Below are 24,443 nucleotides of genomic sequence, written 5' to 3' on the forward strand. Positions count from 1 at the left end.
CTTTTTTAAAGTTGTAAATATGGGATTATAAAACAAAACCCAAAACCACAGCAATAAATTAAGATAAAGAAAAGGAAAAAAAGCAAACAAACCACCCAGAATGAGGAAAGTTAGAAGCAACAGCAAAATTCTAAAGTGGATTCAAAGTAAATTTTCCTTTAAAAAGGGATTTTTTCTTTTGCACACAAAATAAAATAGCAGCAAAGAAAGAAGATAAATACAAGTGCACTCATGTCCCTCTGGAACTTCTTTTTATTAACCAAAACAGTAGTATTCATCAGACTCAATTTTGGGATGCTTGTGCAGGGTCTGTGAATCCTCTAGAATAGAAGTATCAGTGAACTGTTCCATATCTGAAGGTGTGTGGTGACCTGGGACATCATCCACCAAAGTGTCCAGATAACTCCCCACTGATATTCCATCCAGTCCATCACTACAGTCTTGTAAACTGTTATAGCTGCCTTGCAGGGAGGTCTCCTGACTTTCCAGCAAGCTGCAAAGGCTGCCACTCAAACTACTACCTCTGCTGATGATGGCTCCCTTCTCTTCAATCACCCACTTTATTGATTCAATGCTTTCATTGATGATGAGCAGCTGGCGCATGAGCCTGACGTCAGTGGCTCGGAGATTAACCTACATGGTAAAACAAACAACAACAAAAATCAATGTTATTGTATTTTTTAAACAAATGGGTGTGAAATCAATTTAAACAATAACAGGCTGTGACCAAAAGGAGAGCTAAAAAGTAAATGATAGCAGATTTCATGCTTGAAATCTGGATTTGATATTTTTAATAAAGCAATAGTGAATACTAACTTTTGAGAGATATTATTCCATGTCAATATTCCACAATAACATACTTACAATCAGTACCTTTGCACTTTCTAATTGTCCTGGGCTATACAATAATATAGGGCCCAATCCAACTCCAGCTGAAGGCGATGAGATCCTTTTCATTTACTTCAGGGGGAGTTAAGCCCTTATAGACATTTAATAGAAACTAATCTTACTTCATTTTTAAATTAGTCCACCACAGGACTCATTGGAATACTGGTGAAATGTTATTGGAAGTGTCGCTAACATTTAAAGGAATGGTATTTTTGAGTGTGTCTTCATTTCCTTCGTGTTTCAAAGAAACTGGACATAAATTCAACCTTTTACCTATAAACACACTAAATGTAGGCCACTTATTATATGTACAAAACTTGCATTCTCCTGCACTCTATTTATCCAGAGCCTTTCTTATTGGTACTGTAACTGAGAGTTGACTAAGTCCTCAACTGTGCATAAGTTGTGAGGAAGGCTTGCAGTACATTGACACTCAAAGCATATCTGAGGTCAGGTTGCAAGTTTCAGTATCAATATTTCAGTTAAAAAGCTGGCTTAGTGGGATGCGAATCCTAAATTAATTATCAGAGGGGTAGCCGTGTTAGTCTGAATCTGTAAAAAGCAACAGAGAGTCCTGTGGCACCTCTGAGACTAACAGAAGTATTGGGAGCATAAGCTTTCGTGGGTAAGAACCTCACTTCTTCAGATGCACTTCAGAAGTGAGGTTCTTACCCACGAAAGCTTATGCTCCCAATACTTCTGTTAGTCTCAAAGGTGCCACAGGACCCTCTGTTGCTAAATTAATTATGTAATCTCAGTTACTGCCACTAGACATGTACAGAAACACATATATATGCCAAAGACAGTACTGTTCTGTGACTTACAAGCAGCCAAACAAGTTTTAAATAGAGTTGTAAGTTTTGGTGGCTGCAAGAGAATGGAACTAAACAGCTTTGCCAAGTAAAGCAGGATGGGGAACAAAAATTGAGCAAAGTTTCCTCTGTCTATGAAACTTATCACCAAAAAAGAGGCAGTATCACTCATTGGATAGGGCACTGCCGGTGGGTCAAGAATTCAGGTTCTAATTCCTGGCTCTGCCACTGAACTGCTTTGTGACTTTGGAGCTTGAAGTCATTTTTCCTCTTTGTCCTTCAGTTTCCCCTCCCACCTTTTGGCTCTTACTACATGTATGTACAGTGCCTAGCACAATGGTGCCCCAACCATGGTTGGAGCCTCTAGGCACTACCATAACACATACACACACACACACACACACACAAAATGCCTAATAATTAACTGAAAGTAAAATAATTAAATTGCTGGCATTGCAGATTATTTTTAAAATCAGGTCAGGTGAAGCTTATTTAACCAGCAGCTCACTAGTGATGGATTTAAATAAAGTAAATAAAAAGCCGGCATGGCATCTTATCTATGCTCTGACAACAATTTAATTGTATTGGTTGGCACAAACTATTGAAATGTCTGTGGCTCAAGCACAATGGACTCCTGTAGTGGTACATTTCAGTGGGAATATCAACATTTAGTTTCTGTTTCCTTAAAACCCAATTAAAAGTTACAATTATTGTTTGAATGTGGGAATTTGAGCAATCCAGGGAATTATGATGTAGCACAGGTGTTTGTTGTCTTACCATGGGAGGGGTTGTTAAAAACAAAAATATATTCTTTGTCAGGATTGATCAGAACCAGAATCAGGGTTGCTGAGACTGCAAGATTTTTCTTCACTTGGAAATAATAAAACCACAGTTGTCACATGAAACAGATACATTGAATATGAGGGTCAGAGAGGCCAACAAGACTTTTGTCTAAATTCTAAAGTCTAAATTCATGGGCACCTGACATTATCAGACCTGTCCTTCCTAACTTCCTTTAACTGGTATTTCCCAGATGATACCATGAAGTTGGCCTATACTGATAAGTAATGATATTCGTGGCAGGTCTAGTACAAGATAGCCTAGTACAGCCATTACAAACATTGAATCTATCTCCCCTTGTAAGTATTCTCACACTTCTTATCAAACTGTCTGTACTGGGCTATCTTGATTATCACTTCAAAAGTTTTTTTCTCTTACTTAATTGGCCTCTCAGAGTTGGTAAGACAACTCCCACCTGTTCATGCTCTCTGTATGTGTGTATATATATCTCCTCAATATATGTTCCACTCTATATGCATCCGAAGAAGTGGGCTGTAGCCCATGAAAGCTTATGCTCTAATAAATTTGTTAGTCTCTAAGGGACAACAAGTACTCTTGTTCTTCTGTCTAGGGAAGTTTTATCTGACCCCAAATGTCTTTTGCAGAGTTTCCAACCAAGGCTGATTGGGATCCTGTTTTCATGAATGTAAACGCACTATCCGTTTACTTCTTTGGTGCAGGATAAAGGGGTGTCTTCTTGCCTTCTACTTACATCCCCAAAGTTCATTATCTTTGCACATAGCCAGACTAACCCCTATGGCTTGTTTCCAGCACTCCACCCCTTCCCCACACTCCTTTCCTGTTGACTCCATATGTAAATGGAGCTTCCATTGTGTTGCTTACAATGCTTATCTGTATGGCTGACATAGGCCTGGTCTACACTGACTTTAATTCGGATTTAACAGCGTTAAATCAAATTAACCCTGCATCCGTCCACACAACGAAGCCATTTATTTCGAAATAAAGGGCTCTTAAAATTGATTTCTGTACTCCACCCCTACGAGCGGAGTAGTGCCAAAATCGATATTGTCATTTTGAATTAGGGTTAGTGTGGCCGCAATTCGATGGTATTGGCCTCTGGGAGCTGTCCCACAGTGCACCATTGTGACCACTCTGGACAGCAATCTGAACTCGGATGCACTGGCCAGGTAGACAGGAAAAGCCCCGCGAACATTTGAATTTCATTTCCTGTTTGCCCAGCGTGGAGAGCACAGGTGACCACAGATAGCTCAGCTCATCAGCACAGGTAACCATGCAGGCCGATAATCGAAAAAGAGCACCAGCATGGACCGTACGGGAGGTACCGGATCTGATCACTATATGGGGAGAGGATTCAGTGCTAGCAGAACTTCGTTCGAAAAGACGAAATGCCAAAACTTTTGAAAAAATCTCCAAGGGCATGATGGAGAGAGGCCACAATAGGGACGCAGATCAGTGCCACGTGAAAGTCAAGGAGCTCAGACAAGCCTATCAAAAAACAAAGGAGGCAAACGGTCGCTCCGGGTCAGAGCCGCGGACATGCTGCTTCTACGCCGAGCTGCATGTAGTTCTAGGGGGGGCCGCCACCACTACCCCACCTCTGACCGTGGATTCCGAGGTGGGGATAATCTCATCAGCTACACCTGAGGATTCTGCAGACAGGGAAGAGGAGGAGGAGGAGGAGGACGAGCTTGCGAAGAGCACCCAGCACTCCGTTCTCCCCAACAGCCAGGATCTTTTTCTCAGCCTGACTGAAGTACCCTCCCAACCCTCCCAAGCCAGTATCCAAGACCATGACCCCATGGAAGGGACCTCAGGTGAGTTTACCTTTTAAAATATAAAACTTGTTTTAAAAGCAAGCGTTTTTTTAATGATTACTTTGCCCTGAGGACTTGGGATGCATTCGCGGCCAGTACAGCTACTGGAAAAGTCTGTTAACGTGTCTGGGGATGGAGCGGAAATCCTCCAGGGGGATGGAGCTCTCCTGGAGGTATTCCAAAAGCCTTGCCACAAGGTTTCTGGGCAGTGCATCCTTATTCCGTCCTCCCTGGTAGAATACTTGACCACGCCATGCTTGCAACAAGTAATCTGGTATCATTGCATGACAAAGCCTGGCAGCGTATGGTCCCGGTGTTTGCTGGCATTCAAGCAACATTCGTTCTTTATCTCGTTGTGTAATCCTCAGGAGAGTGATATCGCTCATGGTAACCTGGTTGAAATACGAGAATTTAATTAAGGGGACAGAGGTGGCCGTTCCTACTGGGCTGTTTGCCTGAGGCTGAAAAGAAATCCTTCCCTGCAGTTAGCCAAGCGCAGAGGGGGAGGGGGCAGGAATTGGCCCTGAGCTTTTTGCGTTTGGCTATCAGGGATCTTCCCTGTTACCAGCCACGCAGTGGGGGGAGGGGTACAGCGATCATCCCAGATAATTCATGGCGGGAGGGAGAGGGCGGGGGGGTTAGTTTGGTTTCTGCAGGGATTTTCCCTGTTACCAGCCACGCGGTGGGGGGAGGGATAAAGCGATCATCCCAGAGAATTGGATGGGGGGAGGTTAGTTTGTTTTCTGCTGCTGAAGGTTAACAGGAAAACCGCAGCAGTCAATGGGCTTTGCTTGGTATGTGGGAAAGGAGGATGCAGAAGCCAAAAGACAATGGCTTACCATGCCCGCATGCAAGCTGAATTCTGTTGCCCGGACCTGCATCTGTGATCTCTAACACCAAGGCCACAGGCACTCAATATTAAGATGGAAAATGCGACCTTGTACTGAAATCACATGTGCTATGTAATGTGAATAGTGTTGTTCACCATGAAAGAGTATAAGCATTGTTCTGTAAAATGTATCATTTTAAAAACTTCTCTCCTTTTTTTCAACCCTCCATCCAGCAGCTGCAAATTTTTCAAGCCTCCCTCCTCCGTCCCGAAGGCTATCTCAGATAAGGCGGCGGAGAAAGAGGACGTGAGATGAGATGTTCACGGAAATAATGGAATGCACCCACAATGAAAGAGCTCATTTGAATGAATGGAAGGACACGGTATCTAAATTTAGGAAAGATGCCAGTGAACCTGAGGTCATGAGGGATGTTCGAGATGAGAGGTGGCAGGCTGCAACGCTGGCGCTGCTGCGTGATCAAACGGACATGCTCCGGCGTCTGGTGGAGCTTCAGGAACAGCAGCAGGATAACAGACTGCCACTGCAGCCGCTGTATAACTTCCCTCCCCCCTCACCATGTTCCATATCCTTCTCACCCAGACGTGTAAAAACACAGGTGGGGGGGGGAGGCTCCGTGCACCCTCCCACTCCACCCCAGTGGACAGCCCAACCAAAAGGCTGTCATTATATTGAATTTTTTCAGTGGCCTTTTACTTCCCACCTATCCTCCTCCCAAACCTCACCCAGATTACCTTGTCGGTTTTCTCCCTATGTTTATAATCAATTAATAAAGAATACATGATTTTTAAATGATAGTGACTTTATTTCCTTTGAAAGCAAGCTGGGGGAAGGGGGAGGGTGGGTTCCTTACAGAAAATAAGTCAATAAAGGGGGCGGGTTTTCATGAAGGAGAAACAAACAGAAATTTCACACTGTAGCCTGGCCAGTCATGAAACTGGTTTTCAAAGCTTCTCTGATGCACAGTGCTTCCTGGTGTGCTCTTCTAATTGCCCTGGTGTCTGGCTGCACGTAATCAGCAGCCAGGCGATTCACCTCAACCTCCCACCCCGCCATAAAGGTCTCCCCCTTACTTTCACAGAGATTGTGGAGCACACAGCAAGCAGAAATAACAATGGGGATATTGGTTTGGCTGAGGTCTGAGCGAGTCAGTAACAATCGCCAGCAACCTTTTAAACGGCCAAATGCACATTCTACCACCATTCTGCACTTGCTCAGCCTGTAGTTGAACAGGTCCTGACTCCTGTCCAGGCTGCCTGTGTATGGCTTCATGAGTCATGGCATTAAGGGGTAGGCTGGGTCCCCAAGAATAACTACTGGCATTTCAACATCCCCAATGGTTATTTTCTGGTCCGGGAAGTAAGTCCCTTGCTGCAGCCGTTTAAACAGATTAGTGTTCCTGAAGACGTGAGCGTCATGAACCCTTCCTGGCTAGCCCACATTGATGTTGGTGAAACGTCCCTTGTGATCCACAAGTGCTTGCAGCTCCATTGAAAAGTACCCCTTGCGGTTTATATACTGGGTACCCTGGTGCTCCGGTGCCAAGATAGGGATATGGGTTCCATCTATCGCCCCACCACAGTTAGGGAATCCCATTGCAGCAAAGCCATCCACTATGACCTGCACATTTCCCAGAGTCACTACCTTTCGTAGCAGCACCTCAGTGATTGCTTTGGCTACTTGCATCATAGCAGCCCCCACAGTAGATTTGCCCACTCCAAATTGATTCCCGACTGACCGGTAGCTGTCTGGCGTTGCAAGCTTCCACAGGGCTATCGCCACTCGCTTCTCAACTGTGAGGGCTGCTCTCATCTTGGTATTCTGGCGCTTCAGGGCAGGGGAAAGCAAGTCACAAAGTTCCAAGAAAGTGCCCTTATGCATGCAAAAGTTTCGCAGCCACTGGGAATCGTCCCACACCTGCAACACTATGCGGTCCCACCAGTCTGTGCTTGTTTCCCGGGCCCAGAATCGACGTTCCACGGCTATAACCTGCCCCATTAACAGCATGATCTCCAAAGCACCGGGTCCCGCGGTTTGATAGAATTCCATGTCCATATCCTCATCACTCTCGCCGCCGCGCTGCCATAGCCTACTCCTCGCCGCCTGGTTTTGCAGGTTCTGGTTCAGCATAAACTGCACGATAACGCGCGAGCTGTTTACAATGATCATGACTGCTGTCTTGAGCTGAGCGGGCTCCATGCTTGCCGTGGTATGGCGTCTGCACTATTCACCCAGGAAAAAGGCGCGAAACGGTTGTCTGCCGTTGCTTCCCTGGAGAGGGGGGAGGATATACCCAGAACCACCCGCGACAATGTTTTTGGCCCCATCAGGCATTGGAATCTCAACCCAGAATTCCAATGGGTGGAGGAGACTGCGGAAACTATGGGATAGCTACCCACAGTGCAGTGCTCCAGAAATTGACGCTAGCCCCGGTACATGGACGCACACCACCAAATTAATGTGCTTAGTGTGGCCGCATACATTCGACTTTATACAATCTGTTTCCAAAATTTGAATTATATAAATTCGGATTAATCCCGTAGTGTAGACATAACCATAGAGACAGGTGAATGAACATCCTTTGACCTGAAATCTGTTTGTCAGCTCTGCCTTGGACACAGATTTATTTATGCATCTCCTTAAATACCTTCTGTACATACACCTCACAATAGTTATGGGGATTTTATTTAGAGACCTCACATGACATCATTTATGGATAAATACCATGGGCGTGGTGTCAGAGGTGTAATGAATTTGCCAGGCTGGTAAGGCTTTGCTGTTACAGAACAGTGAACCCTTTTCTATCTGGAACCCATGGGCCTTTGTCAGAGGACTCTTGCGGTTAAAGCACAGATAGACTCTGAGGATCTGGTTTCAGTCCTTGATTGTGCCACAAACTTCCTTGTGACCTTAGAATTTAGGTAACTTGGCTTTCTGTAAAATGCAGAAAATAGAGAATTTCCTTACATGTTGGGAAGATCTATTCCTTAATACCTGGGCAGTGAATAGGGCCATATAAGTAAATAGATAAATTAAAATTTATTCCTAGATTCCAAGGCCAGAAGGAACCATTGTGATCATCTAGTCCAACCTCTTGTATTAGTCCTACAGGCCATAGAACTTTGCCAAAATAATTCCCAGAGCATAACTTTTAGAAAAACATCCAACCTTGATTTAAAAATTGCCCATGGAGAATTCACCACAACTCTTGGTAAACTGTTCAAATAGTTAGTTACTCTTACTGTTAAAAATTTACATCTTGTTTCCACTCTGAATTTGTCTAGCTTCACTCCTGCCATTGGATCATGTTATAACTTTCAGTGTTAGACTGAAGAAGCCATTATTAAATAATTGTTCCTCAGGGAAGTACTTACAGACTATAATCAAGTTACCCCTTAATTTGCTCTTTGTTAAGCTAAATAGACTGAGCTCCTTGAGTCTATGACTCCTGGTTTTCTAAACTTTTCTCATAGCTCTTCTCTGAACCCTCTCCAGTTTATCAACATCCTTCTTAAACTCTGGGCACCAGAACTGCAGATAGTATTCCAGCAGCAGGTATACCAATGCCAAGAACACAGGTAAAATAACCTGTCTACTCCTACACGAGACTCCCCTGTTTCTTATGCATCCAAGGATTGCATTAGCCCTTTTGGCCACAGCATTGCACTAGGAACTCATGTTCAGCTGATTATCCACCATGATTCCCCAAATCTATTTCAGAGTCACTGTTTCCCAGAATAGTCCCACACATTGTGTAAGCGTGGCCTACATTCTTTGTTCCTAGATGCCATATTACATTTTGCCATACTAAAATATATATTGTTTGGTAAATAAATGTAAAGTGGGGTTTTCAGAAGCACTCAGCATTGGCCTTACTCTGGGCCCATTGAAGCTGATCATTCCCATCAGCTTCAGTGGGACAGAGTTAGGCTGAGGTGAATGCTTCTGAGAATCCCAACCATTGCATACTGCAGATAGAAGATTTGTATATTTACAGTCAGATAGGTCCTTGATTCTGGAAACATATGCATGTGTTTAATATTACACTCGCATGTGAATAGTCCCACTGATTTCAAGTGAACTATTCATGTGGGCACCAGGGCCATAGTTCATAAAATATAATAGCCATAAGAATCCCATGCAACTGATAAAATCTACTAAAATCAAATAAAGGAAAATGTATAAAATATTAGTACATTGATAATATTGTCTCTCTATATAAATTATGTTTGTCCCATTGAGTTTAGTATTTTTTAACAAATAGGTCTATAAATGTATATATTTAAAATATTAAGAAATTTAGTGAAAATGTACATTTTTTATAACTGTAAATGTGTTTCCTCCATATAGTTAACATGTCAATTTTTGTGAAGGTTAATTCTGAAATGATATATACACTACTGTCTGTAAATGTCCATATTAAAATAGAGTTTCATTCAACTAAGAAATAAAAAAGAAAATGAATAAAATCTGTCATGCCAGGCAACAGGCATTTTACCTTGTTCTCCTAATTCATTATTTCAGTACAGGAATATCGCATCACCACTGTTAATCTACAATGGCCTGGAAAGGAATCCATACTCTGAGGAATTGAATGCTTTATCTTATTTTTGCAAGGCTACTTTCTGGACTTGATTTTTCCGTACATATTTTTAATTGCAAATCCTTCAAAATATACTAAGTTATATTACCTCAAACCCCACCTCTTTCAATAAATCCTTGTTCTGCTAGTACAACAGACATTTCAAAAGCTTCTCTAGATCTTATATCCCTGAATTTCAGAGCCTGTTTAACTCTTATGCACTCCTCCCCGCCCTCTCCCATCTTAGAATGACTTTAGAATTATCCTCATGGCAGTATCATAAGCATTATTAAGTTAATGGATCTGGGACTCTGCAAGGCAATATTGCCAATCACAACTTTAATCATATTTTCCACCCATCATTATTTTTATGTGATGTTTTGAAATCAGAGATTCATGATTTCCCAGCCCTCCTGCCTAAGCAGTCTCCTCCGCTCCCACCAATAAATCACTGCAAGACATCTGCCTAGACTACTGGGCTGCTATTGTGACAATAGCAAATCACCCCTCATATGTAATGCAAGCTTGTTGAAACTGAGCAAATTTAGGAAACAGGAATTTCCCTGAAGGCTAGTTAAATACAGTGCCAAACAACACGAATATCAATAAAGTTACTGATGTAATGGTTTCTTCTTGATAAATTAGAAGATTTATGTATTTCAAAACTAGTTAACAGGAAGCCCATTGTTGCCATAATTACATCCATAGCTTCAGCATTTGTGCAGAACAGCCTACTTAGTAGCAATTCTTTGCATTCTTGCTGACTTGCACACTCTCCCTACAAACCATCACTTACTCCCAAGTGGCTCATATCAACGTTGTACTTTTCCCAAAGCAAACACAAAAGGTGGCCCACACAATACTTTCTTTCCTCAATGGGTTTTTTTTCATCAGATAACAGAGTGCTACCTGTGGCATTCTTGCCACTTATATCTACTTTAGTCCAGACATAATCACATTAGTTTGTATGCAGTCATGTGGTTTTAGCCAATGTAACTATAATGTAAACAAATAAAATGAATGAAGATTCAATTAATGCGACTAAAGGAAATATAATCCCATCATGTTTGACAGCTCCATTTATTACAACGCTGTAACAGATGCATTTCACAGAGACAAACTGAACAGATTGGATTCATATCTAAAACTACTTTAGAAAAGCTTCTACAGCTGCTCTGATGAGTTAACAGCACTGCATAGCACGGGCTGGGAAAAATTCAGATGAGTGGGTACCAGTTTTCTGGCAAATAGTTGTTGTCTTGTCCTCCTCTATAGCGTGCAACAAGGCCTATAGGCTGGCATTTATGACCTGTCACTTAATTTGACGTCATCCGCAAGGAAGGCTCTTCAAATGTTCTCCTAGCTAACTGTAAACAATCAGCCAACATCAAAACAGATATATGAATTGGAGGGAGTGACACAAAATTATGAAACAAACAAACAATCTGGTTTCAGAGTAGCAGCCATGTTAGTCTGTATGCACAAACAATCTGGTGACTCCCTTCCATTTTCAGTTTAAGCCACTCACATATAAGATTGAAGAAAACCTCTCTTTGCAGAACAATGAGAATATATATATTTTAAAGCGTTTATAGAAGAAAACTATTTCTGCTGGAAAGTGAGCTACAGTGAGTTAGGGATTGATTCTGATTATATCAGTTTTAAAATCAAGCTCATAATGTCTACAGCTGCTAGAAAAGGCCATTGGCAATCAATGCTTAGCCTATGGTTTTCTGAATACGGCACACTACAAATTCCCTTCTATACATGGTATTACTAAATCCTTAGAAATATTTTTGACCTTTTTCAATATTCTACCACTCCTTTGTATTAGTTGATGAAGCGATGTGACCCTCTTTGCCAAGAGCAGAGTTACAGCAGTATTAATGGTAGCTATAAGTGTACTTTAATTACAAATAATGTTTTTAACTTTAAATTTCACAACACTTGGCTTTATTGTGTGTGCCCTATAGTGTGGATGGCAAGTATATAAAACAGGAGATGGGCAAGGGAGTGTGACACCATGTTGCCCTAAAGCCAAATCCTCTGCCCGGAGTGCATCCCAAGTAAATCAGGTGAGTGTTGGGAAACTTTGTGGGGATATGGGGGGGGGGGAACCCATCGCTGGCCTACAGCTGAACAGTACCAGTCCTGTCCCTTATAATTTTGGAGAGACATCCCACATTTTGTGGAGGGGGAAGGGAAAGATTAGCAAAACATGGTGGCTGGTTAAAAGCAGATCAAAGGGTTGGAGTGTGAGAAATAGTTCTGGGGAGAAGGATTAGTGGGCAGAGGGTAGGTAAACTGGACACAGATGCAACTTTCTTCCATTTTGAGAAATAGTCCCAGTTCGAATGACATTTCCCATTTTATGTACAGAGAATCTCAAACCAGCAGAATCTTTCAAAATAGAAGCAACATTTTAAATGCAACCACTGTAGTTAAAAATGTAAATTAATGGAGATATCTTATTTCCTAGAACTGGAAGGGATCTTAAAAGGTCATTGAGTCTAGCCCTTCACTTGCAAGACCAAGTACTGATTTTACCCCAGATCCCTAAGTGGCCCCTTCAAAGACTGAACTCAAAACCCTGGGTTTAGGAGGCCAATGCTCAAACCACAGAGCTATCCCGCCGCCCCGCAGCTAAAGTATTAGAATTAGTTATGGTAGTTTTCCTTTCATATTTTTTCTTTTGTGGTGGGTGTAAAATATGAGCGTCTCAACTTTCTTACCCTAATTGTTCTAGTTCCTTTGTTATCCATATTGAACAATTTGCTGGCACCATCTATGGATATCTCCCTCTTTATTTTTTCTACTGGGTTAGCCCTGCTTTCCTTGGAATTGAATCTCAATAAATTTCAAGTTTGCCAAGCCTTTTAAAAAAATATTTTAACAATAAATCAACATTGAAAAAGTTACCTTACTCTGAGCTTTATGAGTCCTCTCCATTTCCTAGCAAAAACAATTAAGCATACTCTGTTTTTCCTGATATTAATTTTTCCACCACAAAAATTCTCACGTGGTAGCAATTTAGTGTAGTTTAGTTCATTAATTTGCCCTCTCTTCTGGGTAATGGAAGAAATCATCTACACCTAAGCAATATACACTGTTTGAAAATATGTGATCTGACCAGCTAAAAGACCAATCACAGACAGCATATCGAACCCACCAACAGCAACACATAAGCCAGTGCTTGGCAGACTATGTATATCACAAATTGAAATCTACAGAAATTAATAGACTCAAATTCAGACCCCGTGTATGTGAGTACAATTCTGATGAAGTCACTGGAGTTACATTTGTTTAGAACAAGGATGAATTTGGCCAATAAATCATGAAACCAGCATTCTTCGTTTACAAAGTGACAACCACAAGCATGGCACTAAATCCTGCACTTGTAGGTGAATGGACTCTGAGCAATTGTTTAATATTTATACTACAATAGTGTCCAGAGGTGCCGGTCAGGAGAGGCTCCCCATTGTGCTAGGTGCTGTACAAACACAACCACCACATCCTGTACAGCTTATAGTGTAGGAGGCCTTACATACCTTTCACTATTATGATCCAACTTTGATTCTATTACTAATATCTCACTACATAATATAGTCAGCTGAGTCTCTCCCCTTTCCCCACAGAATGCTGAGTGCTGCTATTAATATTATCTTGCATTTGTATAGTCTATTACAACTGAGGATCTGAAACTATCTTTAATTAATTTAGCCTCATAATGCTCATGTGAGGTAGAGAAATATTATTAGCCCTTTTATTACTTATGAAAAAGGAGGCATGGAGATGTTTAAGCATGAAAGTTAGTCCCTTAAGTTAGGGTACCAGGTACATGAGCAACCTGATTTTCAGTTAGTCTTAAAGGTGCCACAGGACCCTCTGTTGCTTTTTACAGATTCAGACTAACACGGCGACCCCTCTGATACCTGATTTTCAGAGGAGCTCCTGGAATTCCAGGCCACTTGAGCACATCAGTAGTCTCATTGACTTTAATGGGACCTTGCTTAATTGAGGTCTTAGTGTTTGTTTATGGGCCTAAATTCATACTGATGCACCAAAATCAGAGATCTAGATTTTCAGGAGCACACTTCCTTTTTAAAAATATCAGCCCATTATTTAGGTGCCAATATACAAATGTAGGTGCCTAACCTTGCACCCTTAAGCTTGAAAATGCTCCCCTTTGTGATCTTCCCAAGATCACACAAGAATTCTCTGCCAGAGGTGCAAACAGAATGTTTCCTGGCTTCTCTTCCAGTGAAAACCAACCTTCCCCACTAAAACTTAAACTGGTGGTGATTTAGATACATTTTGCATTTCTTTCTTCTTGGCTTCTGACCTGATCTTTGTTATGTTGTATGGCTAACAGTATTTTGTATTTCCTTATCGCCTTGAGTTTTTTAGATTGACAATGGACCTTATCTCATTTTTGAGGGCTGTAGTTCATACAAATTACATTTTTAGTGAAAGATGGGTGGGAGTTGGAGCTGCTAATCTCTTGGGCATTGTACATTATCAACTGTACTTTTAAACAACATTTATAATTACTCATATTTAAAATATTTTGGCAAATCGGAGAAGCACATAATCCTTGCATTTTTTATTACCTTCTTTTCATGTAGCAAGAATGATTATGGTGAAAAAATAACTTAAGAAAATATTGGGAGGAAAAAAAGGGAGTTAGCAGCTTCCATTTCTTGCCTTTTAATCCCTCTTTTCTTTCAAGCCTGCAAAGTACCCAAAACAATGTTAGTTGATGTTACCCAGCATATATCACAATCAGTTCTAAGTCGCAGCTCTTTTAAAATGAGCAGTCATTAAAGCTTCACAGTTGCTGTCTGAGCCCTTGACCTTGCTGGTTTAGAGGGAGACCACAGCCTTGCGATGATCTCCTTTCCGTCTGCGGCAGTTCAAGAGAAACTATACATTCAAAGCTCACAACAAATGTTTCTTTAGGACTTTTGTAACACGTTGTAGCAACATAATGAAACTTTCCTAAGAGTGGCCTTTAAACAGGAGAGAGAGAGAGAGACAGCAAATGCGTTGGCTTCAGTTTATTGAGAGATTTCTTTTTAAAACTGCAAGCAGAAACCCACTTAAAGGCAGAATAAGGAAACAGAGCACTTGAAAATGGCACAGAACCAACACCTGTCATTTTTAATGAGGAAGTGTGCATGGCAGGTCAGACTGACTACTTTTACACTAAGCAGGCAAAGCAACTTGCTCAATTATTCTTAAGTGCTCAAATCATCCCATAGACGGGTCCCAAAACATTTTTGTTGGTGTCTGCAAAATAGTTTTAAGCATGAATATTTTATTAGCATAATTACTCCTGGTTTTGGTACAAAAGATGAGACTACTAATGATTTATAGTTGTCTTAATATGCTACAGAAACACAAACAAATGTAAAACTTTGTTCATTAAGTGACCCACTTCTGATTCGACAGAAAAGAAACACTCACAGTCAAGTTGTGCTGCCATCATGTCAGTTTCTCAAGGTCTCTTCTCCCTCTTAACTTACACTTTATTTATCTGTGTTATTTTACTACAATCTGCTGTTCTCTTTGCCAATTATTTAGCAATATTTGTGCTACTCACAAAATGAACCATTGTAGTCCACAGAAAAATAATTCTGTGCTATACATCCTCAAACAGTGTTCTCTATCTTGAAGTTAGATATGACAACTAAAACACACATGACTCAAGGATTCTGACAATTCTCTATTGTGCGAGAGGAAGAAATAAGAACAGGAAAAAAAACCTCACTATGCCTATGACAGTTATACTGTTATCAGACTGGTATATTCATCTGCTGTTCAATAGCCTAACAGTGAGCAATGCAAACCACTAGGGGAGTCAGGTAATCTTGGCTATTTTTTCCATGCATTCTACAATAGTGGAAATTAAGTCCTGTGTAAAAGGTTGAACACACATGGATATTACCATAAACTAAGGGCTAATTCATCACTTCAAATACTGCAAGACCCAGAATTAAGCCTGATAAAGACAGATGTCTAGCATATGGCACCAGAAGAACCACTGCACCTAGAAGAGACTTAAATGCTTCTTTTTTATGTTCTAGGGAAACAATAGTGTATGGAGGTGAGTGGAATGGAAAGCCTCAGAGCTGTCCTGACTTATGGTAGCCCAGATTTTTCTAAACCCCTTTAAGTATGCAGATGCTGCTGTTTATAAAAACAACTTTTGAGGTTACAAATATGTCTCACATCACATGGGGGTTAAACAAAATGTTCAGAAAGTTGATGATGTGAGCCCAAATATGTTGGCAGACATGATACTACAAGTGCAAACATTTAGGTCAACAGCCAGTGGCAAGAAATGGCTGCTGGTGTCAGCAAGTGTTAGAGCAGATGGTACAGGATAGCGTTATTATCATATGCTCTGGACATCTGGCTCAGCAGCAACACACAGCTTCACCTCTCCCCCTCCTTCTCCGTCAGATGGCATCCTGGCTCAATAACATAAGTCGTTTTCTTCGCTGAATTTCAAATAGAGCACAGTTAAGTCTCTGCATTAGCCATGCCTGTCTTGACATAACCCTGTTTAATTATGACTCTGAGTAGACAGTATGTACTATAGTGTAGTACTGGGTGCCTGAATGGGAAAACATTTGCTCACTTCTGAGTTTGCTAAGTAAGCGATGATTCCTGTTCTGCTGATCCCTCTTAATCTAATGGGTTTAGATCCAAACACGGTGTACAGTCAAAAACTTAAGAGTGCAAAAGAACAAAAATTGAAAGAGCATCTTTAGTATGCAGTATGATTTTATACAAATCTGAAGCTGTTGCTTGGATGTCACCATGAAACACCGCAGTGTTCCATTTGGTCAAAAGTAACTCAAACTAAGGCAATCTTTTTATATATATATTTTTTATTTTAAAAGAGTATAATATAATATCCACTTCAGAGTCCAAAAGTTAGATTCTGGAATTGGATCCAAATCTCAACTTTCTGAAGTACTAGTCTGTTCATACACCTCTAGCCCGATATAACTCTGTCCTTGGGAGCCAAAAAATCTTACCACGTTATAGGTGAAACCGCATTATATCGAACTGACTTTGATCCGCCAGAGTGCGCAGTCACTCTCCTCCCCTGGAGCACTGCTTTACCGCGTTATATCCGAATTAGTGTTATATCGGGTCGCATTACATCGGGGTAGAAGTATATTTGATTTCACAGTAAAACTAATTAAAAAGATGCATGTGAGATGCAAAATTCAAATCAGGATCTGACGTTCCAAAAAGTTCCTATTGGGTGTTTGGCATCCATTTGAAATATTAATATATTGTATTAGACTGTGCTAGTTTTTGATTAAGGTATTTGTGTTTCATAAAGAGAGAGGGAGTCAGGCAACTTTTCAAATTCAAAGTTTTTTTGTTTTGTTTTGTTTTAAGTAACCACAAACTTTTCAGTTGAAAGCCAAAAGCTTTTGGCTTTTAAGTTTTACTTTTTTCAGCAGAAACATTTGTTTTCCATTTTACTTTACATTTTTCCATGGGACAAAATTTCCCCAATCCAGTGCTACTCATCACTCTACCAGCTTATTGTCCATGTCACGTGTGTTTCATGGGCTTTGCTCCATGCCATGAGTATTAGTAAATTTTGGCTCTTCCAGACACAAAGGGAAAATGAATTTCCTGATCTGAAGGCATTTCTCAAGCACCTTAGTTGATCTCAGCTGATGTGGTTGAGCACAGATCACCTCTTTCACTCTCAAACAGCCAGCAGCCAAAGGACATATGGGTCCTTTGGTCAGTGTTTTCACTTTTAATTGCACTCAAAATCAAGTGGGAAGCTAGTTTAGTTTTGACAGGCTGATGCAAAATGCTGCCTAGACCAACACCATGAACCAAGAGAGCTGCTGAATTCTACACTAGTTGTAGCTTTTGAGTGCTCTTCACAGGTATCCCAGAGCTCATTAAAGTAATCCATTCTGGAGGACACAGAAGCATGACTTTCTAGACAAACTCTACATCAGTGAAACACTGTCACAATCATTGTGCCAAGCACAGATTAAAAAAAAAAAGAAACCCAAATACACACACATTACTGGCCAATGACATGTCCTGGGAGATAGTATCAGTCAAAGATTCTGACGTAATTAGTTTGCTAACTTTTAGGGCACAAGATAAGCACATAGGATATAGATATCAACCTTTCTCTGATTGCTTCTGCTAATTCATCAGCATGACACCTTCTTACCTGGAATATGCCACAGCCAGCTTGCCCAACTATGCCCCTATCTTAGCAAATGTCACAAGGTGTACTGTCCCTTTATTGGACAATCTTACCCCCAAGCAGTAGCCTTTTATAAAACAGGGTACAAGGAAAGCATGGCCTGGTCCTGGTTCAGCATGGAACAGCAACATAATTGGAGATATAATGCTGTGAAGGATGCCTGGAAATCACAGGGTAGGCTAAAAAAGGTAGGGAGAAGGAATGACTTGTGTTTGGATTTTTTGTTTTGCTCTAAGACTCTTGTTGCATTCAGCTGTAGGGCTGAATCCCAAAACACTGTACCAGTCAGGGAAGGCCATTGTTGACTCGGGGGAGGGAGGAAGTGGGAGGGATACTGAGGCAGCAGCCGTGTCTCCATTCCAGGGACTAGTGAACTGCTTTTATAGCTAAACACTAAGGCTTTATCTACACTGCCGATTGAACAACAAAACTTTTGTCTTTTTGGGGGGGAGGGGTTCTTTATACACCTGTGGACGACAAAAGTTTTGCTGTGGCAAGTGGCAGTGTAAATGGCTTGTTGTCGGCAGGAGCGCCCTCCTGTCTACAACACGAACCCTGCTCATAGGGGATGGAAGTATTTTATCGGCAAAAGTGCCGAAAAACAGCGTTTATACTGCCTGACTTTTAGCGACACAGCCGTGTCGACATGGCCGTGTCACTAAAAGCTGTGTAGTGTAGACAAAGCCTATGAAAGCACGGACAACACCTTCTAGATTTGATGGAAAATGGGGTGTGAAGTTTTGCATTATTTACATGCACTGATTTTACTCTTCTCTTGCCAGTACAAAAAAAAAAGCCTTCCCTTTTCACTCCTGCATTCCTTACAATTTCTCTTTTACCTGAAATATTTACTATGCACATAGTACCAATTCCAGGGACGCATGCCAAATAGTCTGTTGTGTGCTAAATATTTCCACTGGAAGCTGGAATTCTCCCCACTAGGCCAAGAAGCAAGCTACATAGTCACTGTAGGGAGGCTGCTTCACTCTGGTGGCTGAAGTAGCCCTCTGCATGTGCAATGCACCCACTGCCATGAATTAGGAGGACTGGAGGATTCTTGCGGCAGTTCTTCTGGTCTCACTCCAGTCCCAATTCCACCTGCCCATTTTGTGCTGCTATACAAGGAGACCCCATGGGCTGTGCACTCTCTTCCTGTGTAGCTGAACAATACAGATCCAGTTATTAGGAAGACCTCTCTGACCATGGAGGGAGTTGCTGGATTTGCTCCTTCCATAATCCCAAACTATAAAAGATCACGTTATCATTTTGTCATCACCCATGCCTTGCTCTCAGCACACACATCAGTTGGCTTCATCTTATGGAGATGGTGGACTGCATTAGAACAGTAATTAAAACAGAGAAATAATCACACTAGATACAGAAAGTCAGATGGGGGAGGAGAGAAAGGTTGTGAATAGGCCTCCACCAGGCTATCTTCCAAATGTATTTGTTAATCTGCGCTATTCTCTTCCCAGAGTGCACTTTAACTACCACTTTTTGTTTGTTTTCTGAGTAGCTAGCAAACTGACGCAGATCCTAATGCTGTTTACATAAAAATGCTTGACTCCCTGCCCCCTCCCCCCCCTCTTATATTACTGGTTTTTCTAGTCACTTGACACTATTGATGCAGTCTCTGTCCAGGAATCAAAATGCAGGAATGCTTTTTTCGTACAACTGTGTTTAAAACAAAAAAGCAAACAAAAAACCCACAAAAACTTTTTAGTAAGCTATTGCTAATAAAAAATTGTTTCCATGCTTGTGTATCTTAAAAATGTATATGTAATACAATAATGACAGATAATTCTTTTGCCCTTATTCAGGCAAAATACTTCCTTATGGCAACAGGAGTTTTGCTGGAGTAAGGACTGAGTAAAGACTTTGAGATTTGGCCCACTGATAACGGTTATTAGATTTAGTTGTAAAGTGTTCATAATTTCTCTTTCCATTTGTGATTCCCTCCCCCTGTCTTTGGGGTCAAAATTTAGTACTTTTTGAACATTTCTGGCCAGTTCTAATAATAAAGAAGACTCTAGAGCCTAGACCTTCATTAACTATTCAGTATTCTGAAATGTTTGTGTGAGTATATATATGTGCTGATGTAGATTGGTACTAGTAACTATGCAGGATGAAGTTAAAAATGACAACCCTCAGGACCCAATTTAGTCATGAATTCAGTCAGACAAAGTGGTGAGGTAATACACCTCTACCCCGATATAATGCTGTCCTCGGGAGCCAAAAAATCTTACTGCGTTATAGGTGAAACCGTGTTATATCGAACTTGCTTTGATTCGCCGGAGTGCGCGGCCCCGCCCCCCAGAGCGCTGCTTTACCGTGTTATATCTGAATTCGTGTTATATCTGGGTAGAGGTGTATCTTTTATTGGACCAACTTCTGTTAGTGAGAGAGACAATTGGTTTTCAGTTGGTATTTAATAGCTCTGTTAATGGAACTATAAATTAATTTGATACAGTGTTTACAGCAGGGGAAGGCAACCTATGGCACATGTGCCAAAGGTGGCACGCGAGCTGATTTTCAGTGGCACTCACACTGCCCGGGTCCTGGCCACCGGTCTGGTGGGCTCTGCATTTTAATTTAATTTTAAATGAAGCTTCTTAAACATTTTAAAAGCCTTATTTACTTTACATACAACAATCATTTAGTTATATATTATAGACTTATAGAAAGAGACCTTCTAAAAACATTAAAATGTATTACTGGCACGCGAAACCTTAAATTAGAGTGAATAAATGAAGACTCGGCACACCACTTCTGAAAGGTTGCGGACCCCTGGTTTACAGTATACCCTCATGGCATAGGCAGTGTCCACACCGACGTGCTAGTGTCTGTAAGTAATGCTCCACACCAGTTGGTCCCTAGAAATCCAGTCTCCTGCATACCTGATCCTGACTTTTTCCATACATTCTTCTAGCTCCTTCTTACACTCTGATGGTTCCAGCTTTGTTTGCCACTGCTTTTCGCTTGTTGAAAGACCACCAAGATCTTTATGTTTTAAGTTACTAGTGCAGTCTTCCCATTCACAAGGCAGGTGCCCTATATTGTTCCACTATACGTAGAGTCGATTTTCATCTTCCATTTGCATTCCTTTTTTATTTGCTCACACCTTTACCAAAACTACTAATTAATAACCCATGGTGATGAAAATGCTGCTAGGCCAGGTCTATACTAGGAGTGCTTTAGCTATACTGGTATAGTACACCAGCAAAGTGCTCCTAGTGCAGAGACAGCTCCTATCAGCAAAACTGTACTTTACTGTTAAAGCCCCACCCAGAGAAATAATCTATACAAGGAAAAGCACAGTTTTGCTTGTATAACTGCATCTACACTAGAGGCTTTTGCTGTCTACGTCAGTCACAAAACACACTTTCTCACACCCAACTGATTAACATAGCTATGCTGACAAAAGTTTAAGTGGTTCACCTGACCTTAGAGTGAGATTAATCAAGCCACTTCTATATCATTTGAGCTTGAGGCAAAAAACAAAAGCCCCAACTATTTTCCTATATGTTCTAATCAGAAATTTTATACCTCCTAAAACTCAAAAATAGCTCAGGCTAGAAGATTCCAATACAGCCAGTTTTTAAAATTTCATTCAAGACTTAAACATTAAACAAACAACAACAAAACTAAAGCTTATAAACTCTGCTGGACAGAGAGCTGCTGGGCTAGGGTGTCTTTAGTACACTTACACTGTAGTAACCAAATGGCTTTGGAGGTCTTAATTAAAAAGTCTGGGAAACTAAATATAAAACTAGTATTAATCCAAACTGAGGCATGATTCACAGCATGATTCACATGTTTAAGTCCACAGGTATGTTGGGAGTTAGTGAAGAATAGTTGGAGTTTTGGCTCCACCCACCAATATGCAGCTGAGTTGGCATGGAGCTGGAAATTAGGTACCTAAATACATTTTACCATCTCTGCCTCAGCCCCTCTGCCTTCCTTACTCTTGCAGGACCACATTCCTTCTTCCATTATCCCCCTTGCCACAGAACAGATGAAGATTCCCCCCTCTCTCTCCTTTAGGTGGTAAAGAGCTACTTATGTGACTAATGAGCATTCCCATGATAATTAAGAGTGTGCATGATTGTCACCTGGAAACCAGCTAAAGGCTGAAGAGTCTAGGACCTAAAACAAATTTTGTGAGGGTTAGATGAAGACTTCCTCATTTTATATCCATCTGAGTTACTATATTTAAAAATAACTTAGTGACATAGTTCATTCCTTCAACCCATCACATTTATTATAGATTTTGAGTTTCAGGATAGTTGCATTTTTATCCCAGCTGTGTCAATCATATCCATCCTGACCAAATTCTGCATCTATGCTGTAGGCAAAATTTCCTCAATAAATTGAAAGTCTATTTATTTTGTGACCTCATTTGGGAATTGATAAAAGCCTTTGGGATTCATGCACAAGCTTTAGAGATCGGAGGATAATACATTTTGTGCATAGTATAACATTCCTTTGAATGACCATGGGACTGATAGCAATGAGGGATTAAAACAGCTCTGATGCCAAAATACTTCCTCCACACAGTATAATTACATATAAGAGTCAATAATTATCATGGAAGAAAGTCACGTCTTGATGTATATAAATTGTTTGAAACATTAAACGCTGTGGGAATCTCCAATCCAGTTCAGAAGCTACTTTCTTTGGGAGTACAACCAGAATTCAAAGCATGGTGAAGTGCTTGATGTACTCATTTCAATACCAGTATCTAGAAGCATTTCTACCTCAAATTTTTCATAGTGATGCTATTGGCTAAGGCAGTGGTTCTGAGAACAGCTGGTCTAAGGGCTGGAAGCAGGCTGAGAGGTTTGGGTATGCAAGTGGATTTCAGGAATGCTTGTTCATATTGTTCTTTAACAGAGTTTTGGAGGCAGCAGTAATCTTATATGTGGTACAACAAATAGGGTATGTATATAACAGGGTTTCTCAAACAGGGGTCGCCGCTTGTGTAGGGAAAGCCCCTGGCGGGTTGGGCCTGTTTGTTTACCTGACCCGTCTGCAGGTCCTGCCGATCGCGGCACCCACTGGCCACGGATCGCTGCTCTGGGCCAATGGATGCTGCTGGAAGTGGCCCATGCCGCTTCCAGCAGCTCCATTGGCCGGAGCAGCGAACTGCAGCCAGTGGGCGCCGCGATCGGCTGGACCTGCGGACGGGGCAGGTAAACAAACCGGCCCAGCCCGCCAGGGGCTTTCCCTACACAAGTGGCGACCCCTGTTTGAGAAACCCTGTTATATATGAAATAATGTTTTTCTTGTGGAGTGTTCTGTGCATCTTTGTCAGATGTGAGGATCTCTATACTTGTTCCCTGAACCTACATACTTTCCACCTCAAGACTACAAGCTCCTCATCACAGCTACATTCCTGCTGGCAAAGAAGACCCAGACACAATGGAGACAGTATGGGCTAGCAATAAGGTGCTGGTCTGGGAATCAAGAGGCCTATGATTCCATTCCTGGCTCTGTCAGTGACCTAATGGGTGACCTTGGGCAAGTTACTTCACCTCTGTTCCATCTCCCTGTAATACAAATAATTACTAAGACAAGGTGAGTGAGGTAGTATTTTTTTATTGGACCGACTTCAGTTGGTGACAGACAAGCTTTCGAGCTTATATAGAGCTATTCTTCAGAACCGGAAGCTTGTCTCTCTCACCTACAGAAGTTGGTCTAATAAAAGATACTGCCTCACCCCCCCCTTGTCTCAAGACTAATATTTTCTGAACAGCACAGCTACAACACTGCAGAACTGAAGAAAAGTTCTGTGTAAGCTCAAAAGCTTCTCTCTCTCAGCAACAAAAGTTCGTCCAATAAAAAACATATTACCTCATCTTGTCTCTCTGATATCCTGGGACTAACATGGCTACAATAACACTGCATACAAATAATTAACAACAACTCATTGAGGTTGCTCGACCCAGACCTGAGACTGCTTCAGTTAGCTATTTTACCTACAGTCAAATTTTAACCAAAAAATTCTAATAACCAATTTAATAGAAAATCAGCTCTTAGCTTTGTGATGCTGTGTACACATGCTGGGCCATATCTCCACTGAAGACAATGAAAGTTCTAATTAGCAAACACCATTGTAAAGGGGCTAGACTGTGTCCATAATTAGGTGATCAGGGTGTTTCAACTCATGCTAGCTCAATTTTAAAAAGTACCACTTTTTTACTCATTAGACAGACCCTAACTTTGTCCCACTTAGTATGACAATAAGGGACACTAAAGTTGGTGTAATGAATATACCAGATGGGAAAAGTAAAGCAACTAATATAAAGATGTAACAGGAAAGTTAAAGCAGCCCCGCCCCCAACTTTCTTTATCTTATCTTAGCTTCTCAACCTGACAGAAAACAGGAGAAGGAAAGGCGATGGAACTCCAGGA

At 41.2% G+C, this 24,443-nt stretch overlaps 1 protein-coding gene across 1 annotated transcript in view; it reads right to left on the reverse strand.

Moving 5' to 3' along the window:
• Positions 1-229: 229 nt before the first annotated feature.
• Positions 230-24,443, reverse strand: part of LURAP1L (leucine rich adaptor protein 1 like) — a 31,403-nt gene continuing 7,189 nt past the window's right edge. Inside the window, exon 2 of the mRNA XM_034774637.1 lies at positions 230-633. Within this exon, the coding sequence (XP_034630528.1) occupies positions 256-633 (378 nt within the window). The 3' untranslated portion in view covers positions 230-255. The remainder of the gene's footprint in view (positions 634-24,443) is intronic.

Source organism: Trachemys scripta, chromosome 6 (assembly GCF_013100865.1).
Source record: "Trachemys scripta elegans isolate TJP31775 chromosome 6, CAS_Tse_1.0, whole genome shotgun sequence".
In the NCBI taxonomy this organism is placed as follows: Eukaryota; Metazoa; Chordata; order Testudines; family Emydidae; genus Trachemys; species Trachemys scripta.